We start from the raw sequence: 27,903 nt of genomic DNA, 5'->3' as shown, positions 1-27,903 counted from the left end.
TTAGTTTTTGGAATCTCATGTAGTTATAGACCATAGTGGAATAAAAAGGAAATATGTAGTCTAATTTCTATAATCTTTGCCCAGTCACTAATTCCCTTTATGTAAAGCATTTGGTGCTTTTAAAAAACATTTTTGACTATGCTTTACATGTAAAAGAGTAGTTATATTATATTATATTCCAAAGGGCCCATGACTATGCTAGTTTTTTTCCTAGCCTGATCTCTGATATGCAGGTGGACCCAACTTATTGTCTGGGGAGATGATGTCATGGCTGGAGAGAGGGCTAGAAACCTGGATCAAGGAAGAGAGTAGCTCCCAAAAATGGGAAAGGTGTATAAATATTATAGACTGTAAACCCCATAAATTTGATCTGGGGCCCATATTCAGCTTACGAGCATGTGTAACCTCTACATCTCTGTCGGTCTGAGCCTGCATTCTGTTTTTATGAATAGGAAAGATCCAAGCTGCTCCAGTTTCAAAATTCATCTTCCTCAAGTGGTAGATAGAGTATATTATCCAGCCTCCCTTCAGAGGATGGAATATTCTCTACCTTTGTTGATCTACAATGAGGGCAAGGTCCTATGGGGGCCCCCAAAGGTGTCAATTGTGTTGTTCTTGATAGAGATGACCAGTGACAATGGAGAGAGGGATCTATTTCAGGTCTAGGCCCATCATTTCTGTGTGGGAATCCCTAAGTAGGGCTCCTAGACGCTTTGAAGAGGGTTAAACCGGGAACAGCTGCTGGCTATGATAACATCACCCCAGAACTCATTCTTAACCTGGGCCCCGCGGCAAAGAAGTGGCTCGCTTCATTCCTGTCCTACATCTTGGAATCTGAGTCTATGCCCAAAGTTTGGCATCCTGCGAAGATTATAGCAGTTTTCAAACCAAAGAAAGACCCAACACTGGCCGCCAGCTATAGACCAATTTCTCTCCTCTCCGTGTGTTACAAACTCCTTGAGAGGCTGCTTCTGCCACGTATTTCTCATCTTACAGAGAAATTCCTATCACCTGCCCAGGCTGGTTTCCGCCCAGGAAGATCTACCTGCGAACAAGCCCTGGCCCTCTCAACTTACATTGAAAATGGATTCCAGAAGAATTTAAAGACGGGTGCTGTCTTTGTTGATCTCACAGCAGCCTATGACATGGTCTGGCACCATGGTCTCCTGGTCAAGATCTCAAGATGCCTGCCTCCATGGGTGGCTAACACTATATCGTTTCTTCTCCAAAATAGAAGATTCCGGGTGCATCTGGGTGACAAGTCTAGCAGATGGAGACTTGTCTCAAGTGGCCTCCCCCAAGGCTCTGTTCTGGCTCCTACGCTATTTAATATTTACATCAATGACCTCCCAGAAACTTCTTCAAGGAAGTTCATCTACGCCGATGACATCTGCTGTGCAACTCAGGCATCAAAGTTCAACATCCTTGAGGAAACACTCACGAAAGACATGTCTCTGCTATCTGATTACTGTAAAAAATGGCGACTAATCCCTAGCACTGCAAAAACGGTATCATCTGTTTTCCATCTACACCATGCCTCAGCCTCACGTGAGCTTAATGTGCAGCTTGGCGATACGAGAATCCGGCATGAAGCCCAGCCAGTCTATCTTGGCGTTACTCTCGATCACACTCTGTCATTTCACAAACATCTCATAAAAACTGCAGCAAAGGTGGGCGCGAGGAATAACATCATTGCAAGACTGGCCAGCTCCTCATGGGGCGCGAGCGCTTCCACACTACGATCATCATCTCTGGCATTATGCTATTCCACTGCAGAATACTGTGCCCCAGTATGGTTCCGTAGCCCCCATGTCCATTTGGTCGATTCCAAATTATATTCCTCCATGAGGATAATTTCTGGAACCATCCATTCCACCCCGGTTCCATGGCTGCCAGTTCTTAGCAACATCGCCCCGCCATATATTCGTCGGGATGCGGCATCATCTAAGTTCATTTCCCACATCTACGCTCGACCGGACCTGCCAATATACGCGGATATCTTCGCCCACCCTGTTCAACGGTTGACGTCTCGTCACCCAATTTGGTCCCCTATGCCTACACTGAACTTCTCTGTTCCAGTCTCTTGGAAACAGAGCTGGCAGTCAGCTGAAGTAAAGAACAAATACCTCATCACAGACCCCTGCAAGCATCAACCCGGCTTTGACCTAGCACGTTATGATTGGGCCCTCCTCAATCGCTATCGAACAGGCCATGGCCGGTGCGCTGCTATGTTACATCGCTGGGGAGCCAGAGACGACCCGAACTGCCCCTGCGGCTCCAGACAGACTATGACCCACATAGTCAACGACTGCCACCTCTCCAGATTCAAAAGAGGTCTCGAAACTTTACATCAGGCTCAACCTGATGCTGTTGACTGGCTACGGAAGAAGGGCAAACGCTAGTAGTAGTAGTACTAGGGCTCCAGCTGGTGGAATGGCCTGACAGTGACTAAAGAGTCATTATTACAATATGCCAATCTCTTGCCTTTATTCAGGTTTTGTATTCCTTACTTTGATAAGGTTAGCTTTGGAGTGACTGAGGGAAGTATAATATGAAGTAGGTGAGTAGGGTATCTAGGTTTAAGTAGAAACTATCTCATTAGGTTCTATATGATGTCTTTTTAGATTTTTCTACTTTCTGGCTTCATTTATTGACTCACTGTAGAGTATTGTGTACTTTTGCTTTCAGTTATATATTTTGCCCTAATGTATGGATACATGTGAATATATACCCTATCTCATGGGACCTGGTTTATATCTAGAGCTTTAGAAATATAGGTATTAACTGTTTCCTGAATGTTTTGTAGAATTTGTTTGTAAATCCATCTGGTCCTGGACTTGTGTTGTTGGGAAGATTTTTAATAATTTTATAATAATATTTCGATTTCTTTGTCTGTGATTTAAAATTTGAGGCTCAAAATAAGGTAGTCAACAAAGTGGCTCACCTGAGAGCTTCCTGCTTTGATATATTCATGATCCAGGCTTGTGCCTCATGCCCACTTCATTGGAGTATCTTTAGTGCTACAGTCTCTCTGTCTCTGTCTCTCTCTCTCTCCCTTCTTCTATCCTCTAGTTTAGAGCAGTGAAGCCCCCAAGAATGACCAAAAACTTTGAGGCTCACAGCTTTGATTAAAATTTGTCAATAGAATTAACAAGAAATTTTTGTGTTTGTGCTTTTAAAAAATTATTATTGATTTAATATTGATTTACAAAATTATGGGATAACAGTGGTATAATTTTACACTGTTCCTACTACCAGAGTTCTATGTTTCCATTCCCTCCACTGGAAAGTGCAGCAGTTCTCCCAAGGTCACAGATATTGGTTGACTATTATTTTTATAATTTATATATATTTGCCCTTTTTTTCTCCTTATGGTCCTGCCTTCTCTTCCTTTCTAACTCACACCTATACCTTACTACTTCCAAATATTCTTATTTTTCCCTCTTCTCTTTCTGGGTCCTGATGTAATTGGAGTTCAGAGTCCTCTGGTCATCTTTCCCTAACATTTCTCCTCTTCTAGGACTATGGACCAAAACTCTTTATGGGGTGCAGAAGATGGCATATAGGTGTACATAGATCTCTTGAATAGGTCCCTCTTCTCCCTTTGGACAAATCTTCAGGAGAGAGATTAATGAACCACAGAGAAGGTCATTCTCCAGTGTTCTGAAGAATTTCCATACTGTTTTCTACAAAGGTTAGAAGAATTTACATTCCTGCCAGTGAAAAAGTTGCTTTTCCTACATCTTCTTTAACACATGGTGTTTTTGTCCTTTCTGATGAATGACATTCTCACAAGTATAAAGTTGTATTTCATTATTGCCTTTACTTTTCTCTGTTTACCAGTGACTTTGAGTCTTTTCTCATATATTTATTGGCTCTCTAGATCTAGTCTTTGGTGAAGATTCTAGCCACACACAGATTTAATCCATTTTTAATTTTTATTTTGTCACTGAGATTACGGAGTTCTTATATATTTTGTTTACTAGCATTTTATCTGATATAAAACCTCTGAAGATCTCCCATTTTGATCTTTCTGTGATAGTGAATTTAATTTTTGAAAACTTGAATAACCAATTCACCAACAAAGAAGATAAGTGACACATGAGAACCCCAAAATTAGTAATTAGTGAAAGGCACATTAAAAACTCACAGTTTGAGAGGTCAGGCACCCCTGGTTGAGTGCACACATTACCATGCTCAAGATCCTGGATTGGAGTCACCACTCTCTACTTCTAGGGGAAACGCTAGAAGAAGAAGGGGAATACTTCATAAGTGGAAAAGCAGGTCTGCAGGTGTCTTTTAGCCCCTCTATCTAGCCCTTCCCTCTCAATTTCTCTCTGTCCTATCAAGTGAAATAGAAAAGAAGGAGGAGGAGGAGGAGGAGGAGAAGGAGGAGAAGAAAGGAGAAAGAAGAAGAGAGAAGGAGAAAGAAAGGAGAAAGATTGTTCATAGGGAGCAGTGGATTTTTTGTAATTGACTAAAATTTTAATGAATAAGTTCTTGTGACAAAGGACAATTGAAACTATTTTTGAAAACAGTACCAATTTATTTTAATATTAAGCATTGAATAACTGCACAACTCAGCCTTTTCACTTCTACATATCCAAGACAAGTAAAGACATGTTCTCATTCAAATGCTTTTACTGGGCTGGGATAGATAGCAAAATGGTTATGCAAAAAGACTCTCACATCTGAGACTCCCAAGTCCCAGGTTCTATCCTGCGCTGCGCCATAATAAGCCACAGCTGAGCAGTGCTCTGATAAAAAATAAAACAGGGAGTTGGGTGGTAGCGCAGTGGGTTAAGTGCAAGTGGTGCAAAGCACAAGGACCAGCTTAAGGATCCCTGGTTCGAGACCCGGGCTCCCCTCCTGCAGGGGAGTTGCTTCACAAGTGGTGAAGCAGGTCTGCAGGTGTCTATCTTTCTCTCCCCTTCTCTGTCTTCCCCTCCTCTCTCCATTTCTCTCTGTCCTATCTAACAATGATGACATCAACAACAACAGTAAAAAAAACAAACAAACAAGGGCAACAAAAGGGAAAATAAATAAAATTTTAAAAATAAAATAATAAGGTATTTTAAAAACAAATACTTTAACTGATGTTAAATAAATTATTCTAGTACTGCATTTTATAACTACTATTTTATATTCCATGTAAAGTATATGCTAATAAAAGGACTTCTATTAATTTAGTTGTTATCTCTTTGAAGATAATCTTTTTCCCTCTGGAAGTTTTTAAAACAACATTTTTTTTTAAGATAGAAAATCTTTAGTGGTCTGTGATTTTATTACAATGTATCAGGGTGTGATTTCTATCTAAAATTTTACTTGTTATCAGGTTGTGGGTAGAATTGTAAATATATGCCTTCATCAGTTGTGAAAAATCTTTGATATTATCTCTTTTAAGTTTGTTTCATTCTCTTCCTTTGAGATTCTGATTATACTTATGTTTCCTAATAATATTCAGTGCTCTGCAACAGCTCTTATATTTTCCCTTTTATTACCATTCTGTATTAAGTGTTGGTAATTTTTAGATGTATATTCCACACATTGTTTATTTTGTTTCATATGCATATGTTCTTTTTAACCTATCATTGAATTATAAATCTCAATTTTTTGGAAATTCTGTTTGGTTCTTTTTCAAATATATGTATTTTAAATGTAGAATATTGCTTCTAGTCATTTTTTATTCATTTTTTAAAAGTTTTAAAAACACTTGAAGTAATGTAATTTATATTTCATATTTGGTAAATACATATTTGAAAAGAAAAATTCTGCTGTTTATCATTTCTGCTTACTCATAAATGCTGGTAATTTCCTTGTACAGTCATTTTGGAGTGCCAGTTCCTATTGGCTCATTCTTATCTATAAAGAACCTGAAAATTCTGATTTGAGGGATTATCCCTGAAGAGATAATATATTTTTTTATTTTGACAGATGCCTGGTATCAATTAAAGCTAATTCTTAACCTTCACAAATTATATAGACAGTCAATTCAAGTCCTGATCTTACTTGAGAGCAGGGAATAGATTCTCAAGGAATTTTTTCTCTTTGAGAGGCCAACTCCAGATAGCAAGTGTCATTCTCATTTTTCTTTCCTGATGGTAGATTATAGCTTTTGTAAACTTAAATATTACCTGAGAAATATTACAAGACAATTGTCTCTGTGTTATAATTTTTTATCCCCCCCTAAATGTGCCTGAATACTCCACTGACCACTGAAGTGCCAACTCCCTTTCTTCTTTTTAATGTTTTATTTTATATTAGTGATTTAATATGGATTTAAAAGATTGTAAGGGGTATAATTTTAATAGGGGTGTAATTCCATACAGTTCCTACCACCAGAGTTCTGTGTCCTGTCCCGTCATTGGAAATTGCCAGGCTTGCGTAGCGGGAGAGAGACCAGGAACTCCTGGCAGTGTGGTAATACAATTCAAGATTACATAAATAAGCCATAGTGTCAGCAGTGGAGGATGGAGTGGGGGATGGGGTGGGGGTGGGGCTGGCAAAATGCCCGACAGGAAATTTCCCTATTGTTATCTGAGAGCATGAACTAAAACTCTATCTGGGGAGCAGAAGGTGGGAGTTCTAAATACTATAATTCCTTCTCCACTAGATGGGCACTGGCAGGTCAATCCACACCCCAGCATGTTTCTATCTTTCCCTAATTGGGTAGGGTTATGAAGAGATGAGGTTCCAGGAGTATTGGTGAGGTTATCTGCCCAGGGAAGTCCGGATGGAATCACAGTAGCATCTGGAACTTGGTGAATGAAATGCACTAAGATGGAAAACAGTACAAAATGTTTAGCAAACAGGTACTGTGACAGAGAAATAGAACAGATGAAATTAGGGATTTTAAGGTACACGGGAGCTAGGAAGTTTACTTTAGGAATGTTCCTAGGAGCCTATATATTAATAATCTTTGTTTGAGTTTGATAATTCACATGGAGGTGGGCTAGAAATATTGTCTGGGAAGATGGTGCCAGAGTTGAGAGTACAACTGGGAAGCAGGATTAGGGCAGAGTTGCTCACAAACTTAAAGAAAATATATAAATGCAATTAACAATTTACCATAATTATCAAACCCAGGACCCATATATATTAATATTTAGTACAGGAGCCTGTACAGTCTCTGAGTCCCAGCTCACAATCCACAGTCAAATCTTGGAAAATTCTAGACTATGCTCATTTCAAAGCCAGTCGTCCTTGAGTGGCAGAGTAAGATGACCCAGCCTCCTTTCGCAGAGTGTGGCATTCCTTACCATGGCTAATTCATAGTGAGGATACAGTCCTGAAGAAGTCTACAAAAGGATTTATGATAAAATTCCAATAGGGGTGACCAGTGAGGGTAGAGAGTGGGATTTATCAGAGGTCTGGGTCCATATTATCTATGGGGGAAATCCAAAAATTCTCTGTCTAGGACCCAAGGTGATGGGGTGGCCTCATAGTGGCCAAAGAGGCCATTATTAGTGAGACAGTCTCTTGCCCTTATCCAGCTTTTGTAGTCATAGTCACTTCTTTTATCTGAGAAGCTTGGAGATGTTCTTCCAGTTGTTAAAGCATTGAGTGTCTTTTGTTGAAACCAAACGAGTATTAGGTTTATGTGATCTGGCCTCAAGTTAGGGAGGAAATAGACCCAGGATTCTAGTGGGAGTCTTATCCTCAAGTTTTCCTGCATTTACTTATTTGATGATTTTAACAAGGGTTGTCATACAGACAATAATTGTCCTTTACTAGATATATAGTTTTTGACAGTATAACTCTTGGTCACCCCCAACTCCCTTTCAAACCAAGCTCCTTTCAATTGGTATTCTAAGATATGTTGGTATAGAAGAGAGATTATTTTTATGAATTTTGTGGAGCAATACTCTTGTACATGGACAATTACTACTCCATACCTATTTTTTATTCTGACATAGAAAAAAAGAAGGGTAAGAAGGAGAGAGAGAGAGAGAGAGAGAGAAAGAGAGAGAGAGAGAGAGTGTGTGCTGGAGAGGCAGGCCACAGCACCATGCCATAGCAACTCTCATGTAGTGCAGCAGCTCAACTCTGGGCTTTAAGTATGCTGAGGCACTCAGTTTAATCAGTAAGCTATCTCTGACTGAAACAAGGGTTTAGCCTATCTTTTCTAGTCCAGTCTAACAGTGATAAAGGAGTTTTTGTTCTAACTCCAGGTCTTTATGAGTCCTGAGCTGTAACTTCTGGTTTACTCACAAGAATGAAAATGCAGGGGTCTTGGATCCAAGGATCAATAAACATCCACAGGGAAGTCACTACATTGAGCAATGAGAAAAATTAACAGAATAATTTGAAATATAAAATCATTTCAATCTTAAACTATTAATCAATATTAAATACCTATTGTGTGTGTTTATGTTTAGGAAATACTTTAAATATTAGTTTTTTTCTCTTGTGCTGTCATAGATTACATGGACAATTTTGTATCCAATTGAGGATACTCAAAAGACCCTGAGACTTAAATAAGAAAAGCCGAAAGCAAAAAACAATGTTTTCAAGGTCAAATCAAATGGAATACAATCACTCTTCATTCCATTTATAAGACCAAGGCAACTTGTCTTGGTAAAGCTAGTACTAAAAATGCCCCTTTTATAGACAGGTAGTTAGAATACTATACAGATCTCATTTTTGGCTGTCAAAATGAAAATTATTTGCAAACCATAGATACATACAACCTTATAGGCTGACGCCTCACTTAACTGTGAAATTACCTGAAAGATTATCTTGTCTTTATTTTATGTGAATTCAGGAGCACAAAAAGCAATTTAAAATTCCTTCTCTAAGAGAAATTTTATTAGAAGTGCCATATTTCTTTAGCAATCTGTAAAGAAATCAGCTCAATATTTTACTATCATATTTTTAAAAGATACTGTGGATTTTTTAAAAAAGTTAGATGGAAAACTGAGAAATAGAATATGTACTGTGTTATATGGCATGAATTTTACCAATGTTCTATAACCCAAAGGGTTCTTTTATACCTTTCTGAAATCTATGTAAACCACTATTAGCTTAGCAACACTCATATTTGCAAGTGACTAGTAGCTGAAAAACAAAGGTTTTGCTCTCATCTATGAAACTGTATGTGTACCGATAGTGTCTTTACAAGTTTGTTTTAGGACTTCAGAAAGGGCATAATAATAAAAGAAAAGAAATATTGTCTCATAAAATTGTCCATAATCACAGCACAATTGTGGAGAAGAGAAATTGAAGCATAGCTCAAGTAATTTTAAAGAATTGATATTACCAGATAGCAGAGGCTGAGCACAGTGTGAATTATAAAATAAAAAATTTAAAAAATAAAGAGGGCAAAGGAATTAGTAGTGGTAATAGCTACTATTCACTGGGTTCTTACTGTACTACATAATGATACTGAAAGTATTGAAAACTTCACTTAAAAATTATTTCAATTATCAGTGAATCCATTATCAAGTGTTTAATGTATGCCACTTTTATCCATAGAATGACTTTTTAAATTAGGTACTATTGTTTGCCTGGTTTTAAAATTAGGGAAATTGACAAAGAGTTTCATCAATCAGTCTAAGATTACATGAATTTGAAAGTGTTAAGTCAGATACAGAAACCAAGATAGACAGACTGCAAAGACTATGCTCCATAGAAAATTCTCAATTCATATTCTAAACTATGACTAACTTTCATTTTCAGGTCCTTTGAGTGTGTCTCATTCATCACATTTAAAGATGGGCAAATAAGACCAGGAAGATAGTTCAGTGTGTAAGAGTGCAGGATTTGCATACCAAAGGCAGTAAGGATCCCAGTTCAAGCCCCCACACCCCCCACCCCTGTTTCCCCACCTGCGGGGGGGGGGGGGGCACTTCACAAGCGGTGAAGCAGGTTTATAGGTGTCTTTCTCTCCCCCTCTCTGTCTTCCCGCCTCTCCATTTCTCTCTGTCCTATCCAACAACAATGACATCAATAACAACAATAGTAATAACCGCAACAACGATAAAACAACTAAGGCAACAAAAGGGAAAAAAATAGCCTCCAGGAGCAATGGATTCGTGGTACAGGCACTGAGCTCCAGCAATAACCCTGGACGCAAAAAATAATAACAATAACAATAATAATAATAGGTATATAAGCCATTATAAAATTACAGGTAGGTGAATAGAGATAGAATCCAAGTATCTTGCATAAACTTAATTTTCATTAATGTTTGTATAAATATTAAAGCTGAGTTAGTCTGTTTTCTGAGTTTGTCCCTTTCCACTGTATTTTTCTTACTTTATGGCAGTGACTTTTAGTCTTCAGTTATTTATTCATTTCTCAAATGTCTGTTGAGCACCTTATACAATGAATTTTCTGGACTCTGGGCATATTGTAGTGAGCAAGAAAGGCAAAGTTCCAACATGCTCATTCTAGTGTGTGTGGCTAGGGTCGAGGGTTAGGCAATCTGTAAGTGAATCAATAACTGAATGTTGTATTAGATGCAATAAAAATAAGGCATTGTAAGAGACTAGAAAATAATGGAATAAGGGTACATTTAATTATTTTAGAGAAGATGGTCATCGTAAAGGAATGTAACAGTGTCACTGGTGATTTTAAAATCTGTTGTTTTCTATCACAGGTGTATCACACCTTGGTTTATTGAAACTCTATCAAATTTCAGTTCATACCATGAACATGCAGTATTTCCTAAGCTAAGCAAGGTCAGGCCTGGTTAGCACTTATATGGGAAATTTACCCTAAGTTATATATAAGATTCTTAGTGGTTTCTAGATGCTACCTGGTTCTCAGAACCATGTGCTTGATTACCAATTAATTGAAGAAATTAGTTTATACTGGTTTTAACTCATGATTTGATTTGAATAATTATTTGGAGAAGCAAAATGGTTAATTATTTCCTTTCTGACAATTTATCCAAAATAACCAACTTAATAAGGTAAACAAATGTTTGAGTTTATTAGGAGAGTGTATCTTGCCAACAATTAAGTTAAGGGGCTCCTCCCCATCATTAACACTTTGATGTGGGGATATTAGTTCTTAGAGCAATTTCATGATAAAAGTGGCAGTAGTATCAAGGACTAATTGACTGATTTTAATTAGACAACACTTATATTACAGGATATATGATGGTAAGATGTGTTCAACTTGTTTTTTCTTTCCTTAGAAAAGCTGAAACTCTCCCCAGTAGTAATTAAAAATAAACATCAGTCATTAACTTACTGTGGGTTTCTAATGGCCACAGCATTACTTTCTTGCATGAATGATTTACTGATTTAAAGCAAACTAATTCAACACTGAGTTATCTTGAAAATTCAAAACCATCCCAGATAATGAATAATTTCAATTTCTATAGCATCAATTTATATGTAGCTTTTCTTCTTTGTTTTATTTTGTATATATACAACTTGCTAACTAAAAAACATAGTCTAATAGGTAGTTGGTCTCAAAGAGCAGTGGGTCAAACTCAGTGTCAGGACTTTTTTCCACAGACTCCTGGGTGATATTTATTTACACATTCACTCAACCAACAATAAATGAGAAGCTATGCTAACCTAGGATTTTTCTCTGAATGCTTTGGGAAAAAAAAAAAAAAGAATAAAAAACAGTCTTTGTGCCCTCCCATCCCAATTTATTATAACATTAACATAGCATTTTATTCTAATCCTATTTCTTTTGTTCAATTTATTATGTCATTGTTCATTTAACCAGTCCCATTTTCCCGAATATTTAGTGTATTTTTTGTGCCATAAAAAGTTTGTCCATACACTTTACATCTTAGGTCTGAGAAAGAAATGAAGTCAGATTCTTACACAGTATTGGTGGAAATATAAAGCTATATAAGCTTTCCCCCTTATTTCTTTGGAGTATATTGGATTCCCACTGGCAGAATAACCAGGTGAAAGACATGAATGTTTTAGTCTAACAAATAAATTTGATAAAAATGGGTTGTAAATGTGAAAATAAGGGGAAAAGTCTATATAACTTTACATTGCCATCAGCATTACGGAAAAGTCTGATGGCTTTTCTTTGCCAGTCTTAAGATGTACAATGTTCTGCTAAATATCTACTGCTTATCATTAACTTGTAGTCTTTATAATTGTCCAATTTCCTAATTTTTTGAGATCAAATTTTTCAATAAAATCAAAATTTTAACAATAGATTTTTTTTTTCTAATTAATCTTGATACTTAATATCTGACACGAAATCTTCCATGACCTTTCTCATATGAGTTGAGTTTAAAAGAAGTAGTTTTGAAACTGCTGTCTTTAGTTTGGCAGTTAATTTGATCTGAAAAGTAGTCTCGCAGCTGACTAAGAGTTGAATATTGCTATTAAAATGAGTTTAGAGAAAAAATAGATTTGTTTTTGTCAGTATTTAACTTCACAAAAAACATATCCAGGATATTGTGACTAAGTACCAATATTAATGTTCAGTAGCACTATTCAGTGACAGTATATTTTACTGAAATACAAAATTTCTTCCTACAGAAATATGAAACAAACAAACAAACAAAAAATAAAAAAACAAGACAAAAACCTGTGAATAGGTGAAGAAGTCCTGACCACATTTTGCTTAAAATTGAAGTTATGGTAACAGTGGGCTGGCAGATACTCAGTAGAGCACACATTTTACCATGCACAAAGACCTGGGTTTGAAGGGCCAGGTGGTGGCACACCTTCTTGAGCATATATGTTACAATGTTCAAGGACCAGAGTTCAAACCCCTGGTCCCACCTGTAGGGGGGAAGCTTCACAATTGTTGAAGCAATGCTACAGGTGTCTCTCTTCCTCTCTATCTCCCCTTCCCTTTGGATTTCTCTCTGTCTATATAAAACAGAGAGAGAGAGAGGAGAGAGGAGAGAGGAGAGAGGAGAGAGGAGAGGAGAGGCCTGGGTTTGAGCCACCCACCATCAAGTACATGGAATCACCATACAACAAGGATTGCTTCAGTAGTGGTGGAGTAGTGAGTACTATAATGTCTCTCTTCTGTGTTTCTATCTGAGAAAAAAAGAGTTCATTAGAAGTGACAGCATCAAGCTAACACAAAATCCTGGTGGAAATAAATAAACAGAGTTATGATATAGTCTCATGAGTAATATATAAAGATCTATCACATCTTTCTAATATTTTACTTCCATTTATTTATTTATTTATTTAACCAGAGCACTGCTTAACTCTGGCTTATGGTGGTGCAGGGGACTGAACCTGGGACTTTGGTGCCTGAGGCATTACAGTCTCTTTGCATAACCATTATGCTATCTAGCCCTGCCTACTTCCTTGTTCTTGAAGGCTTAACTATTTGAATTCTTTTCTTATTTTAATGTATGGTGTTTATTTCTAGAACCATTGGACACAAAAACCGGTATGTCAAAGTCCCTCGTGGTCACATTTGGGTAGAAGGTGATCATCATGGACACAGTTTTGATAGTAACTCCTTTGGACCGGTAAGTCATCTTGTTGCTGATATAATTTAATTTGAAATTTCAAAAATAAGAACAAAGTATGCCAGGTAGGTTGCTCAGATGTTCTAGCCCAAACATCATAAATTTCATAGCTAAACATCTAAATTGCATTGATGATGTAAACTGTCACCATGTGCATTTGTATTTCAAAGTAAAGAACATAAACACTTCAGTAAAATGCCAAAAGATACTTTTCAGCTGTCTGACTGATTTTAGTAGGAAAGTCTTCTTTTGCCATCTTACATGCAAATGCTTTCCACCCTGTTCTTTGTGTTACTAGTTTACAAGTAGCAAGAGTAAAAAATATAGATATCAAATTTTGATCCTTTGTTAAAGATACAGGAATAATGGGATGCGTGTTGATAAGTAAAGCTTTTGATTGATTAATGGCAAGAATCTAAATATATGCATATTGTACCTGCTATAAAGTTATTATGGGGGTATTTTTCCTTCTGTGTACTCAGTAGCATTTTGTATCACTGAACTATAAGTATAAACATGAAGCTATATTATTTGTGAAATATCCTCTTTCAGTCATACCTCTTTTTTTTTCTTTTTAAAGGGAAAACATAATAATCATATACAAAGGAAAATCTCTTTGTGTTTATTCCAGTAAGAAACCATAGCATGCAAGTTATGGACAAATAGATTGTGTGTAGCACTTAATGCCATTTGGTTTAAGTGATTTTTTTTTTCTTATGGAATGTACTTGTTACAGTAAATGTCAATGAGTCAGAGGCACAAAGCTACTTGATAATTAAAATATTATTTTTCGGATATATGTATATATCTCCAGAGTGGCTTTTGACTCATGGTTTGAAGTAAGGTATCAGTTTCTATTCACTTGACTAGAATTAACTTTATCAATTAATTCACTTTCTCAATTTATTCAGACAAGAACCTTTTGTAGGATATAGGAAAACATATATCATGTATTAGCTTATTTGCATTTGATAAATGACAACATATATATTTTTACTTTTTAAATAATGATAATGGTGGGGGCCAGGTGGTGGCACACCTGGTTGAGCACACATGTTGCAGTGCACAAGGACCTGGGTTCGAGCCCCCGGTCCCCAGCTGCAGGGGGGAAAGCTTTATGAGTGGTGAAGCAGGGATGCAGGTGTTTATCTGTTTCTCTCCCTCTCTATCTCCCCCTCCCCTATCGATTTCTTACTGTCTTTAAATAATAATAATAATGATAATGGTGGTTCCAGTTTAATAAGGCAGAGAAGAAAAAACTATGTAGTTAATCTCCACAATAATGCTGAGCTTTACTATTTGAGAATAGAGATTTATTGTATGTCTGATTAATGAGTGGTTATCTGAATAATTGATTATTCTAAATTTTATAATTTAATAAATAGGAAAATATTATGACTTTAAAACTAAAAGTACTTAATTTTAAATGTACATAGTCTTGGAAATTACTATAATAATGCTCAGTTGAGATTTTTGGCATATCAGTCAGCATAGATGGTTAGTCAACTCCAGACTTTTTAATTGCTGATTCATTTATCTTCTTTTTCTAGATGCAACAACCTTTCAAGGGACAGTCAAAATTAACTATGGAATACTTGACATTTTACTGATTGAAATTTTATCTTTCATATCCCCTCGAACAGTTTTTTTTAATGTACCCAAATTAAGTCTTTGAGCAAGGTAGTTAATTATAGTTTTTTTTAAATTGCTGCCTCCTGATATTCATAATGGAGGGGCCACTGTACACACTTAAGCAGATTTTTAGTTGTAAGAAAGAAAATTGTCTCAGTCTGTTTTTTCCTAGTTTCTGTTACTATTTTTGATATATCCCTTAATACTTAAATTCACTTTTCTGTTGTAGTTTATTTCCAGAATATGTAGGTTCAGACTAAAGTTAAATAGATTTGGGTCCAGGTGGTGTTGCACTTGGTAGAGCACACACATTAACATAGTTAATGGACCTGGATTCAAGCCTTTGGTCTCCTGCTGTGAGGAAAGTTTGTGAGTGATGAACAAAACTGCAGATGTCTCTCCTTCTCTCTCTCTCTCTGCCCATCTCTATCTATCTATCTATCTTTCACATGAGAGAGAGACAGAAAGAAATATTTTCTGGGAAGCATGGTATAGTCATGCAGATACCCAGTACCATGGATAACTCTGCTGGCAAAAAAAAAAAAAAGTTTTATGAGTGGAAATGAATAATGGATTATGAGTTTAAAAAAGCAGTTATTAAGTTGTAGAGATAGAATACATTGCAGCAGAACAAAATTAACACTTGCACTTAAACTTGTAGAGAATGACATTATGGAAAGGAAATAGTAGATTATCTTTTGAACACATATAAGAAAATCAGATAAGCATGGTTATGAACCTCATCAATCACTTAGCCTGTATGGGATTGCATTTCCTCATGTAGAAAAGCAAGCTTCTTCCTCTCTAAATAAATTTTAATGATTAATGAAGTAGTAAATATATATACACATATATATGTGTGTACATATATATTTTATTATGTTTATTGTATATATCCTAAAATTGGAGTACTATGAAATAAAGGATATTCACCCTGAAGATAAATAATTTTATCAGTCATTAAAGTGACAGTCTCGTTCAAATTTTTTGTAACAACAGCTCTAGTGTTATTTTAAGTGAATGAATAAAATTAAAAATGAGATATAAGGATTGTGCTGTAGCACACTGGGGTAAGCGCACATAGTAGTACTAAGCTCAAGGACTGGAACAAGGATCCCGGTTGGAGACTCCGGCTCTCCACCTTCAGAGGGTTGCTTCACAAGCAGTGAAACAGGTCTACACGTGTCTATCTTTCTCGCTCCCTCTTTGTCTTCCTCTCCTCTCTCAATTTCTCTCTGTCATATCCAACAACAGCAGCAACAAGAACAACAATAATAAAACAACAACAATGGAACAAAAAGATGGTCACCAAGAGCAGTGAATTTTTGCCTGGAGGCAAAAAATGAAAAGAGAGATGCACTATAATATTAATGGAATGTAAACTTCAGCTGTTGTGATTATTGTTTATTTTTATTTATTTATTTATTTATTTATTTATTTATTTATTATTTACCTCCAGGGTTATTGCTGGGGTTCGGTGCCTACACTATGAATCCACTGTTCCTAGAGGCTGTTTTTCCCATTTTGTTGCCCTTGTTGTTGTTTTATTGTTATTGTTGCCACTGCTGCTGTTGTTGTTGGTTACGACAGAGAGAAATTGAGAGAGGAGGGAAAGACAGAGAGGGGGAGAGAAAGACACCTGCAGACCTGCTTCACCACTTGTGAAAAGACTCCCCTACAAGTAGGGAGCCGGGGCTCAAACCGGATCCTTGAGTCCATCCCTGTGCTTTGTGCCATGTACGCTTTACCTGTTGGCTACTGCCCAGCCCCTGTGATCGCTTTTTATACCTTTGCATTTTAAACAAAGTTATTTCATGATTTTTATGTCTTTTTGTTTCTTTGTATTTTAAAAGATTTACAATAAAGGTTGTTACCTTTATAATTAGAAAAAATCTAATTATCTTTAAAAATAAGATAAAGGTGGCTATAGTAAATTACTACTAAAATTTATAAAAAGGTTTTATACTGATATTACAAGAGAGGAAAATACCATAAACTGTGAATATGTAGGAGATATATTAATTATGAATAATACTTCTATGGAATATCCTTATATTCTTGAATATACTCTTGAATATATCATTATTCCAGAATGAGAGGGAAAATATCCTATCTTCTCATTGATTTATTCATTCAAAACTTTTGCTTAGGTTTATAGTGTGAGAAGTACCTTTTGTAAGTTTCCTTTAATGTTATATTGATAATTATCTAGAAGGATTTTTCAATACACATTATTACTTGATTTTACTGAATTATATGTGAAAGATAACTATTATATGTCTGTTTGTTTAGAAGAATTGTTAAGCTTTTTTAAGTTCTTATATTTTATGAAATAAATTGTCTTTCCCTTTACCATATCTACTTCTACAAAAATAATACTAATATATTTTTAAAAAATTTTATTGTCTTTATTTGTTTATTGGATAGAGACAGCCAGAAATTGAGAGGGAAGGGTTTGAGAGAGAGAGAGACAGAGACACCTGAAGCCCTGCTTCACCACTTGTGAAGCTTTCCCACTGCAGGTGGGGACTGGGGGCTTGAACCTGGGTCCTTGAGCATTGTAACATGTGCCCCCAACCAGGTGCACTACCACCTGGCTCCCTACTAATACATTTTATATTACAATCACATTATTTCTTACCTGCATCCCAAAGTGAATAATCATAATAGATATTGCTGAATTTCTGCTTGTTTTAAAATGAAAGCACAAAAAAAGTAAAGTTCATATTTGTGTATGTACATGCATAGCTGTGAATTTTCAAAGATAAGTTTTTAAAAACTGCATCTAGGTCACCAAAACTCCCTTTCTGTATTTATTTATTTACTTCAGATGGAGACAAAGAGAACATTGAGAAGAAAGGGGGAGATAATATAATATAGGAGAGGCAGAGTCATCTTCAGTGCTGTTTCACCACACAGTTATCATCCCCCTGCAGGTGGGGACTGGTGCCTTGAACGCAAATCCACGCACACTATAAAGCATGCTTTCTACCTGATGCCCCACTACTCGGCCCCTAAAAGGCAATGTTAACTTTTTTCAGTTAATGAACTCTTCAGCAATTAAAATTCATGCTCAGTTCTTCCTTCCACTTACTATAAATATTCACTTCATTATATTTAAAATGTTCTTGATGTTCATTGCTTTTTGTCGAACACAAATGAAATTCTATTTAATTATTTACTTATTTAGTTTCACTAAAGTAAAGGAATCTGGGGCAGGAGAGTGTTTAGGTTCTGGAACATGATGGTGGAGGAGGACCTAGGTGGGGGCTTAGAGTGTTATGAGGGAAACTGAGACTTTTTTCACATTCACCAAATACTGTATTTTACTATCCACTGCAAACCATTAATACTACCAATAAAGAAAAAATATATAAGAAGATTTAGTTATCACAAGGTCTTGTTCTCTCCAGTCCAGCTTTTTCAGATTCATAGATAGATGATAGATAAGTAATAGATAGATAGGTAGATAGGTAAGTGATAGATACATAGGTAGATAGATAAGTGATAGGTAGATAGATAGATGAGAGATAGATAGATAGAGATAGACGATAAGTAGATAGATAAAGGCATTACAGCATTGGAGGCTCCTTTGCATTGTGTTGCTATGAGTACATGTGTACATAAATTTGTTTGGATAGGCATTTTCATTTCCTTTGAATAAATCCCCAGGAGAGAAATTGTTGATTCACAGGGTATATCCTTTTCTAGTGTTTTAAGAAAACACTGGACTTTTTTTGTTTGTTTGTTTTTTCCTTTCCAGAGCACTACCTCAGCTCTGGCTTTTGGTGGTTCAGGGAATTGAAACTAGGACTTTGGAGACTCAGGCATGAGAGTCTCTTTGCATAACCATTATAGTATTTACTCCCACCCTCCAGACTATTTTTATAGGGATTTCACCAATTTTCATTCCCACTATTAATGGAGAAGAGTTACTCTTTCCCTACATACTCTCACACCAATAACACTTGTCTTTATCCTTTCCAATTTATGACATTTTAACAGGTATAAACTGAGACCCTCCAAATGTGAGTTTTTAAGTACTTCTATTTAGCTTGTACATTATTCTATCAACATTTTTCTATCTTAATTTTTTTTAAACAAGACATATCTTAAAATAGAAATTCTACTTACTTAGTATCTAAAACAAATAATGTATGTTAACCCCCCCCCAAAAAAAAGAATGATAAAGCATGTACTGGGGGGAGAAAAACACCTGGTTTAAACGTCTCAAGGCACAGATACTTTTGCAAGATATATAAAGCTGTTTTAATTTTTAGGTATGTGGCCTGTCACATTCTAAACAATTTGTATGATGAAATCATGAGGCAGAATGGAACAATGTGGATAGAGAAATTATGCATGATATACTTCTATCTGAGACTATAAACTGCATATTATCTAAATATGAAATCTTTTTAGTTCCAAAACATTTGGATAAGAATTAATCTACTTATTTATTTTATGGTTATATAATTAAATAAGACATTATTCTACTATAATTTATCATTGATGAAAAAAATGCCTACTAGGAGATGATGGTTTTAGAATAAATTAATATTAGACATGTTTTTACAAATGGCATATATAAAAATGAAATTAAGATAGAAATTCCATAGAATTCCCTTCACTAACAGGAAATTCAAGAAATTTTAAACTCTAGTGAGAATTGCATATAGTGCTAAAACTTATGTTTTCATATTATACAAGTATTTTTTGTCTTCAAGACACATTGTTGAGAATCTACTATCATTCCAGATTTGAATTCTGATGGGTAATATGATTCAAGAGAGATGTGAATTGTATTAGTAGATAGAGATTTCTAGATACATGTGGGCAATTAATATTTTTCAATGTTTACTATGTAGTCATCCTTGTATATCATTCCTCTTTTATGCATTATTGGTTAAATTTGTGGTTAACTTTTAAGAAAGTAGTGTGACATTAATTAGTACAGAAAACAAGTTTCTTAGAGATGCAAGAAAATGGAAAGGAATGGACTTTTTGTTATCACTTTATTGCTGGGGATAATGGTTTACAGTATAGTTCTGGACATATAGGTAATATTTCTCATCTCACTATGATAGGTGTCTACAAAAGACTCCCACCCTCCACTTAGCTTCCTTTCCACCATTATGTACCAGGGCCCCAAATCGCCAACACCCATTTCTAGTCCTCTCCCTTCTCTCCTTCCCCACAGTTCTTTACTTTGGTGCATTACACCAAATCTAATCCAGTTTTCACTTTGTGTTTCCTTTTCCTGCTATTGTTCCTTTAAACGTTTTTTTTTTTAAACTTTATTTATTTTGTTTGATAGAATAGAGATAAAATGAGAGGGCAGGGGAGATGGAAAAGGGGGGGCAGAGAGACTTGCAACATTGTTTCACTGCTCATGAAGCTCTCTGCTTGTAGGTAGGGCTGTGGGCTTTAACCCATGTCTATGAGCATGGTAATGTGTGTACCACCCCCACCCCTATCTTCTTGTTCCTTAGATTCTTCCTGCTACTGAGATCATCCTGTATTTATCCTTCTCGTTTTGGCTTATCTCAATATGATTCCTTCAAGCTCCATCAGAGATAAAACAAAGGAGATGGCTTTATCATTCCTAGCAGCTGAATAGTATTCCCTAAGTATATATACCACAACTGTCTTAGCCACTCATCTGTCACTGAACACTTCACTCATCTGTCACTGAACACCTGAGTTGCTTCCAACTTGGGGCTATTGCAAATTATGTACTATGAACATAGGTGTGCATAGATCTGTTTAAATGGCAATTCTTTTTTTTTTTCTTAGGATATATCCCTAGGAGAAGAATTTCTAGGTCATAGGTTAGGCCCACTTCTAGTCTTCTGAGGTTTCTCCAGACACCTCTCCACAGCGTTTGGACATATTTACATTACTACCAGCAGTGTAGAAGGGTTGCTTTACTCCCTTCAACCTCTCCAACATTTGTTGTTACTATCTTTTCTGATGTATGATATAGGAGTCAAATGGTATCTCATTGTTGTTATTATTGGCATTTCTCTGATCAGTGACTTTTAGCATTTTTTCACATGTACACCCTTAGAATCTCTTCATTAGTGAATATTCTGTCCATATCCTCTCCAAAATTTTGGACTAGATCATTTCTTTTTTATTTCTTTTTTTTTTTTTTTTTGGTAATTTATTTATTTATTTTTTAGTCTTTTTTTTTCTTTTATTTAAGAAAGGATTAATTAACAAAACCATAGGGTAGGAGGGGTACAAATCCAGATAATTCCCACCACCCAATCTCCATATCCCACCTCCTCCCCTGATAGCTTTCCCATTCTCTATTCCTCTGGGAGCATGGACCCAGGGTCACTGTGGGTTGTAGAAGGTGGAAGGTGTGGCTTCTGTAATTGCTTCCCCGCTGAACATGGGCATTGACTGGTCGGTACATACTCCCAGTCTGCCTCTCTCTTTCCGTAGTAGGGTGGGTCTCTGGGGAAGCGGAGCTCCAGGACACATTGGTGGGGTCTTCAGTCCAGGGAAGCCTGGCCGGCATCCTGATGACATCTGGAACCTGGTGACTGAAAAGAGAGTTAACATACGAAGCCAAACAAATTGTTGAGCAATCATGGACCCAAAGCTTGGAATAGTGGAGAGGAAGTGTTAGGGAGATACTCACTGCAAACTCTAGTGTACTTCTGCTTTCAGGTATATATTTTGCAGTAGTTTATGGATATGTGTGAACATATGCTCTCTCTCACAGAAAGTGGTATATATCTAGGTTTTGGGACTTTGTTAGAAAGTGAACCACCTGAGATGGAATTAGAGTATACTATGAAAGAAAAGGTCTCACCCGAGTAATGAAGCCGAAGGGTTGTCATTCCACACGTGAAGTCTCTGGACACAGTCTGAAGTGAAGCATGTTGAGGTGGCCATCGTTGTGTTGATTAGGTTGTGATCGGCAGATGCAATATTATTTGATATGGATTGGGAGAGGCATACGGGAAAGTGGGCCCTATCCAAGGGTTCCAGGACTGGGGGAAGTAGGGGCTCTATAGTGGAGATGTGAGGTTCCTACTGTCTTAGGGTTCAAAAAGATAATCGATAGTTAATGTTATCATCACATTAATTGGTAATTGGGTTAACTTTGAAAAGTCCTTTTGTTAGGGTTTGCTGTACAGTACCCAGTATCTTGTATATAGCTGTGCTATTGGTTGCTTCTGATCTACTTGGTCTAGGCTTTTGAGAGAATCCACATATCAAATACACAGCCTATATATTAAAAAGACTCAGTCTGTGTTTCAAAAACTTCGAGACATACAATTAATTTTCCCCCTCTTGTATTAACTAGTGATTTATATGACTACATTTTACTAGGAGTGTACATAAACACCATTCCCACCTCCAAAAGACTGTGACCCATCCCTCCCACCCACTCCCACCCCCCACTGTCCCAGGAAGCTGCATGTCTACCGCTCACCACAGGGTTTTTACTTTGGTGCCCTACTTACAGTTTGGTCAGGTCCTGATTTTAGTTTCCCTTTCAGATCTTCTTACTTAACTTCTGTTGATGAGTGGGGTCATCCCATACTCATCTTTATCTTTCTGACTTAGCTCACTTAACATAATTCCTTCTAGCTCTGTCCAAGATAGGTCAAAGAAGGTGGGTTCATTGTTCTTGATAGCTGCATAGTATTCCATTGTTGTACCATGCAGAAGAATGAAATTGAACCACTTTCTCTCACCAGAAACAAAAATTAACTCCAAATGGGTCAAAGACCTGGAAGTCAGACCAGAAACAATCAAATACTTGGAGGAAAACATTGGTAGAACAGTTTCCCACCTACACCTCAAGGACATCTTTGATGAATCAAACCCAATTGCAAGGAAGACTAAATCAAAAACAAACCAATGGGACTACATCAAATTGAAAAGCTTCTGCACATCCAAAGAAACTATTAAACAAACAAAGAGACCCCTCAAAGAATGGGAGAAGATCTTCACATGCCATACATCAGACAAGAAACTAATCAACAAAATATATAAAGAGCTCAGCAAACTTAGCACCAAAAAAGCAAATGACCCCATCCAAAAATGGGCAGAGGATATGAACAAAACATTCACCTCAGAGGAGATCCAAAAGGCTAACAAACATATGAAAAACTGCTCTAGGTCACTGATTGTCAGAGAAATGCAAATTAAGACAACACAAAGATGTTCTTTCATTAAAAATCTCGTACATGGCAAAAGGAACCACTATCAAAACAAGGAAAGGTTGGAAATTTATTATATTTTTGAGACCATATGAAAAGAAAGTCATTAAGATGGAATTGTAGGCAATGCTTAAAGTATTTGTAAGTTATTAGGACAGAGATCATAATTGTGGATAATAAGGAGTAATCTTAAGCTCTGGATCTTTTCAATCCCCTGGTCTCAACAATTAAGAGATGCTCCTATGCCTAGGAAAAGCAGGTAAAAAGTTCTTAACTTGGGAACTGGGCACACAGTAGTACAGCAGGTTAAGCTCAGGTGGCGCAAAGCACAAGGACCAGTGGAAGGATCCTGGTTTGAGCCCCCGGCTCCCCACCTGCAGGAGAGTTGCTTCACAGGTGGTGAAGCAGGTCTGCAGGTGTTTATCTCTCCCCCTCTCTGTCTTCCCTCCTCTCTCCATTTCTCTGTCCTATCCAACAACAACAACAATAATAATAACTACAACAGTTTTTTAAAAAAAAGGGCAACAAAAGGGAATAAATAAATATTATTTTTAAAAGTTCTTAAGTTGACGGAAGGTGCAAATTATTTTCCTGAAAAACTAGGTAGGCTCTCCTCTGCATCACAAAGTATTTTAGACTCAATTTATTGACTTCTGCAAAAATTCATTAAGAAGTGTTGGCATAGTTTATTAAGAAAATAAAGAAATGAAAAGCAAAGAGTATAGTATACTTCCAAAGAGAAGTGAATGTTCTGTAGAGAATGAAAAACACCAGAGTTTTCCTGGTTTTTACATTTTTTTCTGGCAACCTTCCTACTATTTTTGTGACTTGTCAATTCATTCTGTGCAGGCTAACTTAGTCCTTTGTGATTTGCTGGCACAATTCAAGAAAAGGTGAGGGACATTTCTGCCTACATGTGATAGGTCATAGCTCTCAAATTCTTGTTATGAATTCCCAGGTGACTAATTACATCAGCTGGGTGCCTGTTACCTTAGGTTCATATCTCTCTTTCTATAATTTTAACACAATTACCTTAGTGCTACAACTGAGGTATAAACCTTGCTAGCACAATATAGCCTAAATTGGAGGCATGGAAATTGGAAGGCACAAAACAATATAAGGAATAATCTAATGGGAATAAAGATAAAGTTTAGATAAATGTGTAGTAAAAACCTATTTGAGCCTATGTCCAGCAGAGAAGCAATCATAGAATCCAGACTTTCCACCTTCTGCACACCATAATGACCTTGATGATCTCCCAGAAGGATAAAGAACAGGAAATCTTCCAATGAAAGGGATGGGATGTGGAACTCTGGTGGTGGGAGTTGTGTAGAATTGTACCCCTCTTATTCTCAGGTCTTTATCAATATTAAATCAATAAAAAAAGAAATAGGATAAAAAACCTATTCAGGAAAACCATGGGGGGCAGGTAGTGTGGCACACACGGTTGAGCACACATGGTACAATGCACAGGGACCCAGGTCCTCACTTGCAGGGGGAAATCATTGCGCGTGGTGAAGCAATGCTGCAGGTGTCTCTCTGTCTCTCTTCCTCTCTGTCTCCCTCTTCCCTCTCAATTTCTGACTGTCTCTATCAAATAAATAAATAGTGTGTGCACTTAACCAGGTGCACCACTCCCTGGCCTTCTATCCAATAAATAAATAAAGATTAAAAAAATAAACTATGAAAACTCCTAGGAAGATATGGCAAAAACGTGTTTTGAAAGTAGTAAAAATAACTATATGACAAAGCCTCTAAATATTGTATGTTTTTGAAATGATATGTCTGCAGTGAGTTATGGGTTTAAACTGCATTAGAAATATTCTACTTATACAATACCAAGTAATCTTGTGACATATGGGAATGAATTGACATTTTCATTTTATTTACTGTTAAAGTATATAGCATTTTTCTTGTGTAAATTCTCTAGACTAGCTAGAGTAACTTTTATTTGAAAGTATTTGTTTTTGAAACTAAAGAAAAAGGTCATACTGTGTTGACAAGATCCAAATAAAATGTTCTACTACTATTCACACTTTCTTTAAAAATGTTGCTTAGATTTTAATTGGCTATATTTTCTTCTAATACATGCCTCTATGTATTAAAATTATTGTTAGGAACAAAAATAATCTGTATGTTAGAGGAAAAAATGTTGCTTACATCTGTCCAATGGTTCTTTCAATCATAAATCCTTACCTCTGGTTTTTTATTCAGTTGTTTCACATAGTTCCTTTAAAGAGCGCTGGAATCTAGTAACTCCCCACATTTTATTAGGTATATTTCATTTGTAGAGAAACCATAAATTTCATAAAAAAAAATAGTCAAAATCAATTTTATAATTCCATTATAGTTAAATTATAATTCCATTATAGTTAAATTATAATTCCATTATAATTAAAATACTTGCATAACCATAAACACAAATGAGTACATTTAAGAAAGAATCTATTCAATTGGGAAGACAGCACAATGATTCTACAATTTAAAAAAAAGTGTTTTCTGAAGCAATATTTAAAACAGATAAATGTGCATTAAAAAGAAACAAAAGGATTCTTCGAATTAAAATATTATTTTAGTTGTATTTGTTACTATAGAGTCAGGATACATAGCATGTAGGAATTTTTTTTTCATGTTTCTCTCATTTTCTTTTTATTTATTTAAGAAAGGAGACATTAACAAAACCATAGAATAAGAGGGGTACAGTTCCGCACAATTCCCACAACCTGATCTCCATATCCCATCCCCTCCCCTGATAGCCTTCCCATTCTCTATCTCTCTGGGAGTATGGACCCAGGGTCATTGTGGGTTGCAAAGGGTGGAAGGTCTGGCTTCTGTAATTGCTTCCTTGCTGAACATGGGCATTGAGTGGTCGATCCATACTCCCAGTCTGCCTCTCTCTTTCCCTAGTAGGGTGGGTCTCTGGGGAAGCAGAGCTCCAGTACACATTGATGGGTCATCTGTCCAGGGAAGTCTGGTCAGCATCTTGCTGGCATCCGGAACCTGGTGGCTGAAAAGAGAGTTAACATACAAAGCCAAACAAATTGTTGAACAATCATGGACCTAAAGACTGGAATAGTGCAGATGAAGTGTTGGGGGTATTCCCTGCAGGCTCTTGTGTACTTCTGCTTTTAGGTATATATTTTTCCCTAGTTTATGGGCACGTGTGAACCTGTGCTCTATCTCAGGGGACCTGGAGTATATCTAGGTTTGGGGACTTTATTGGGGAGTGGACCACCTGGAATGGAATTAGAGAATACTATGAAAGGAAAAGTCTCACCCAAGTGATGAAGCTGAAGGGTTGTTATTCCACATCTGAAGTCTCTGGACACAGTCTGAAGTGAAGCATGTTAGGGTGGCACTCGTTGCGTTGATTAGGTTGTGATCCGCGGATGCAGAATTATTTGACTGGTGGGAATGTAAATTGGTCCAGCATGTAGGAATTTAAAAAAATATTTATTTGTTTATTCTTGTGTTACTCTTGTTTTTTTATTATTATTGTATTTATTATTGTTGTTATTGATGTCATTGTTGCTGGATAGGACAGAAAGAAATGGAGAGAGGAGGGGAAGATAGGGGAGAGAAAGGCATCTACAGACCTGCTTCACCACCTGTGAAGTGACTCCTGTGTAGGTGGAGAGCCAGGGCTCGAACCGGGATCCATTCACCCATCCTTAACCTTTAGCGCCACATGCGCTTAACCTGCTGCGCTATCGCCCGACTCCTAGTAGGGATTTTGCTTGTTTGTTTCCAGTTGCTGGGGCTAGGTGCCAGCATTATAAATCTACTGCTCCCGGTGGTCATTTCTTCATTTTCCTTTCCGTTTTTTTTTTTTTGGATAGTACAGAAAGAGTTTAAGAAGGAAGAGGGAACAGGGAAGAGGGAGAGAAGTAGAGGGTAAGATAGCTGCTGTTCTGCTCTGCCACTTGTCAAGCGTCCTCCTTACGGGTGGGGAGCTGGACTCCAAACTGAGTCATTGCATGGCTCCTTGGGCTTAGTACTTTGTGCAGTTAATGGGATGCACCATCGCCCGTCCCCGCATGTAGTATTATTGAAAGATAATATTAATAGAGTATCATTCATTCACCCCCTTGAGAATAGAGACAATCTGTGGTTCTGCTCCTACCAATCAAATTTTGTCTTCTTTACTAGTTATTATGCTAGTGTAGAAATTATTTCCTACATGACTTCATTTTCAGATAGGAGATATGCCTACAGAATTGTCATTAGACTTCATTCCTATGGCAGATACTGTTCCTTTGGGCTGTTAGTTACAAAATCAAGCATACCTATTTTATTTGAAATGTATATATACTGACAATGGTTAAGGAGCCAAGATTTAGTGAGATATATGCAGTGTTGTTAACAATTTTATAAGTGCTTAGAAAATTTGAAAAGTGAGATTGAAACCTTTATTTGAAAGAAACAATTGGTGCCTGAATTAAATGAGAAATGCAAGTGGTCTAAATACTGTGATTCAAGGTTTGAGATGAAATTCAGTTAAATGATTATTTATTTATAAAATATTTACTTGGCAATTGTTTGCTCTCTACTTATCCCTTAATGTGCAAACACCAAACTGTGTAAATATCTTCTGATTGAGCTTGTGGGAGATAACTTTCTTTGGAAATTTTTAGTTTTCCGAAAACTTATTTAGTAATCTTA

At 36.6% G+C, this 27,903-nt stretch overlaps 1 protein-coding gene across 5 annotated transcripts in view; it reads left to right on the top strand.

Annotated features, from left to right (window-relative positions):
- The window catches only part of IMMP2L (inner mitochondrial membrane peptidase subunit 2), a 777,851-nt gene that overhangs the window by 652,049 nt on the left and 97,899 nt on the right, over positions 1-27,903 (top strand). For 2 of the 5 annotated variants that reach the window (XM_060196428.1, XM_060196427.1), the window contains exons 5-6: positions 13,321-13,423; positions 24,091-24,134. The exons of 1 other annotated variant lie outside the window; for it this stretch is intronic. In XM_060196428.1, coding sequence (XP_060052411.1) covers positions 13,321-13,423; positions 24,091-24,134 — 147 coding nt within the window. Of the gene's footprint in view, positions 1-13,320; positions 13,424-14,973; positions 15,373-24,090; positions 24,135-27,903 lie in introns of those variants that run through there. 2 more of the 5 variants (XM_060196430.1, XM_007516133.3) reach the window with 2 other exon arrangements.

The sequence above is a fragment of the Erinaceus europaeus genome, chromosome 8, assembly GCF_950295315.1.
Source record: "Erinaceus europaeus chromosome 8, mEriEur2.1, whole genome shotgun sequence".
Taxonomy (NCBI): domain Eukaryota; kingdom Metazoa; phylum Chordata; class Mammalia; order Eulipotyphla; family Erinaceidae; genus Erinaceus; species Erinaceus europaeus.
The sequence above is the reverse complement of the archived record's forward strand: the minus strand, read 5'-3'. Positions and strand labels throughout refer to the sequence as shown.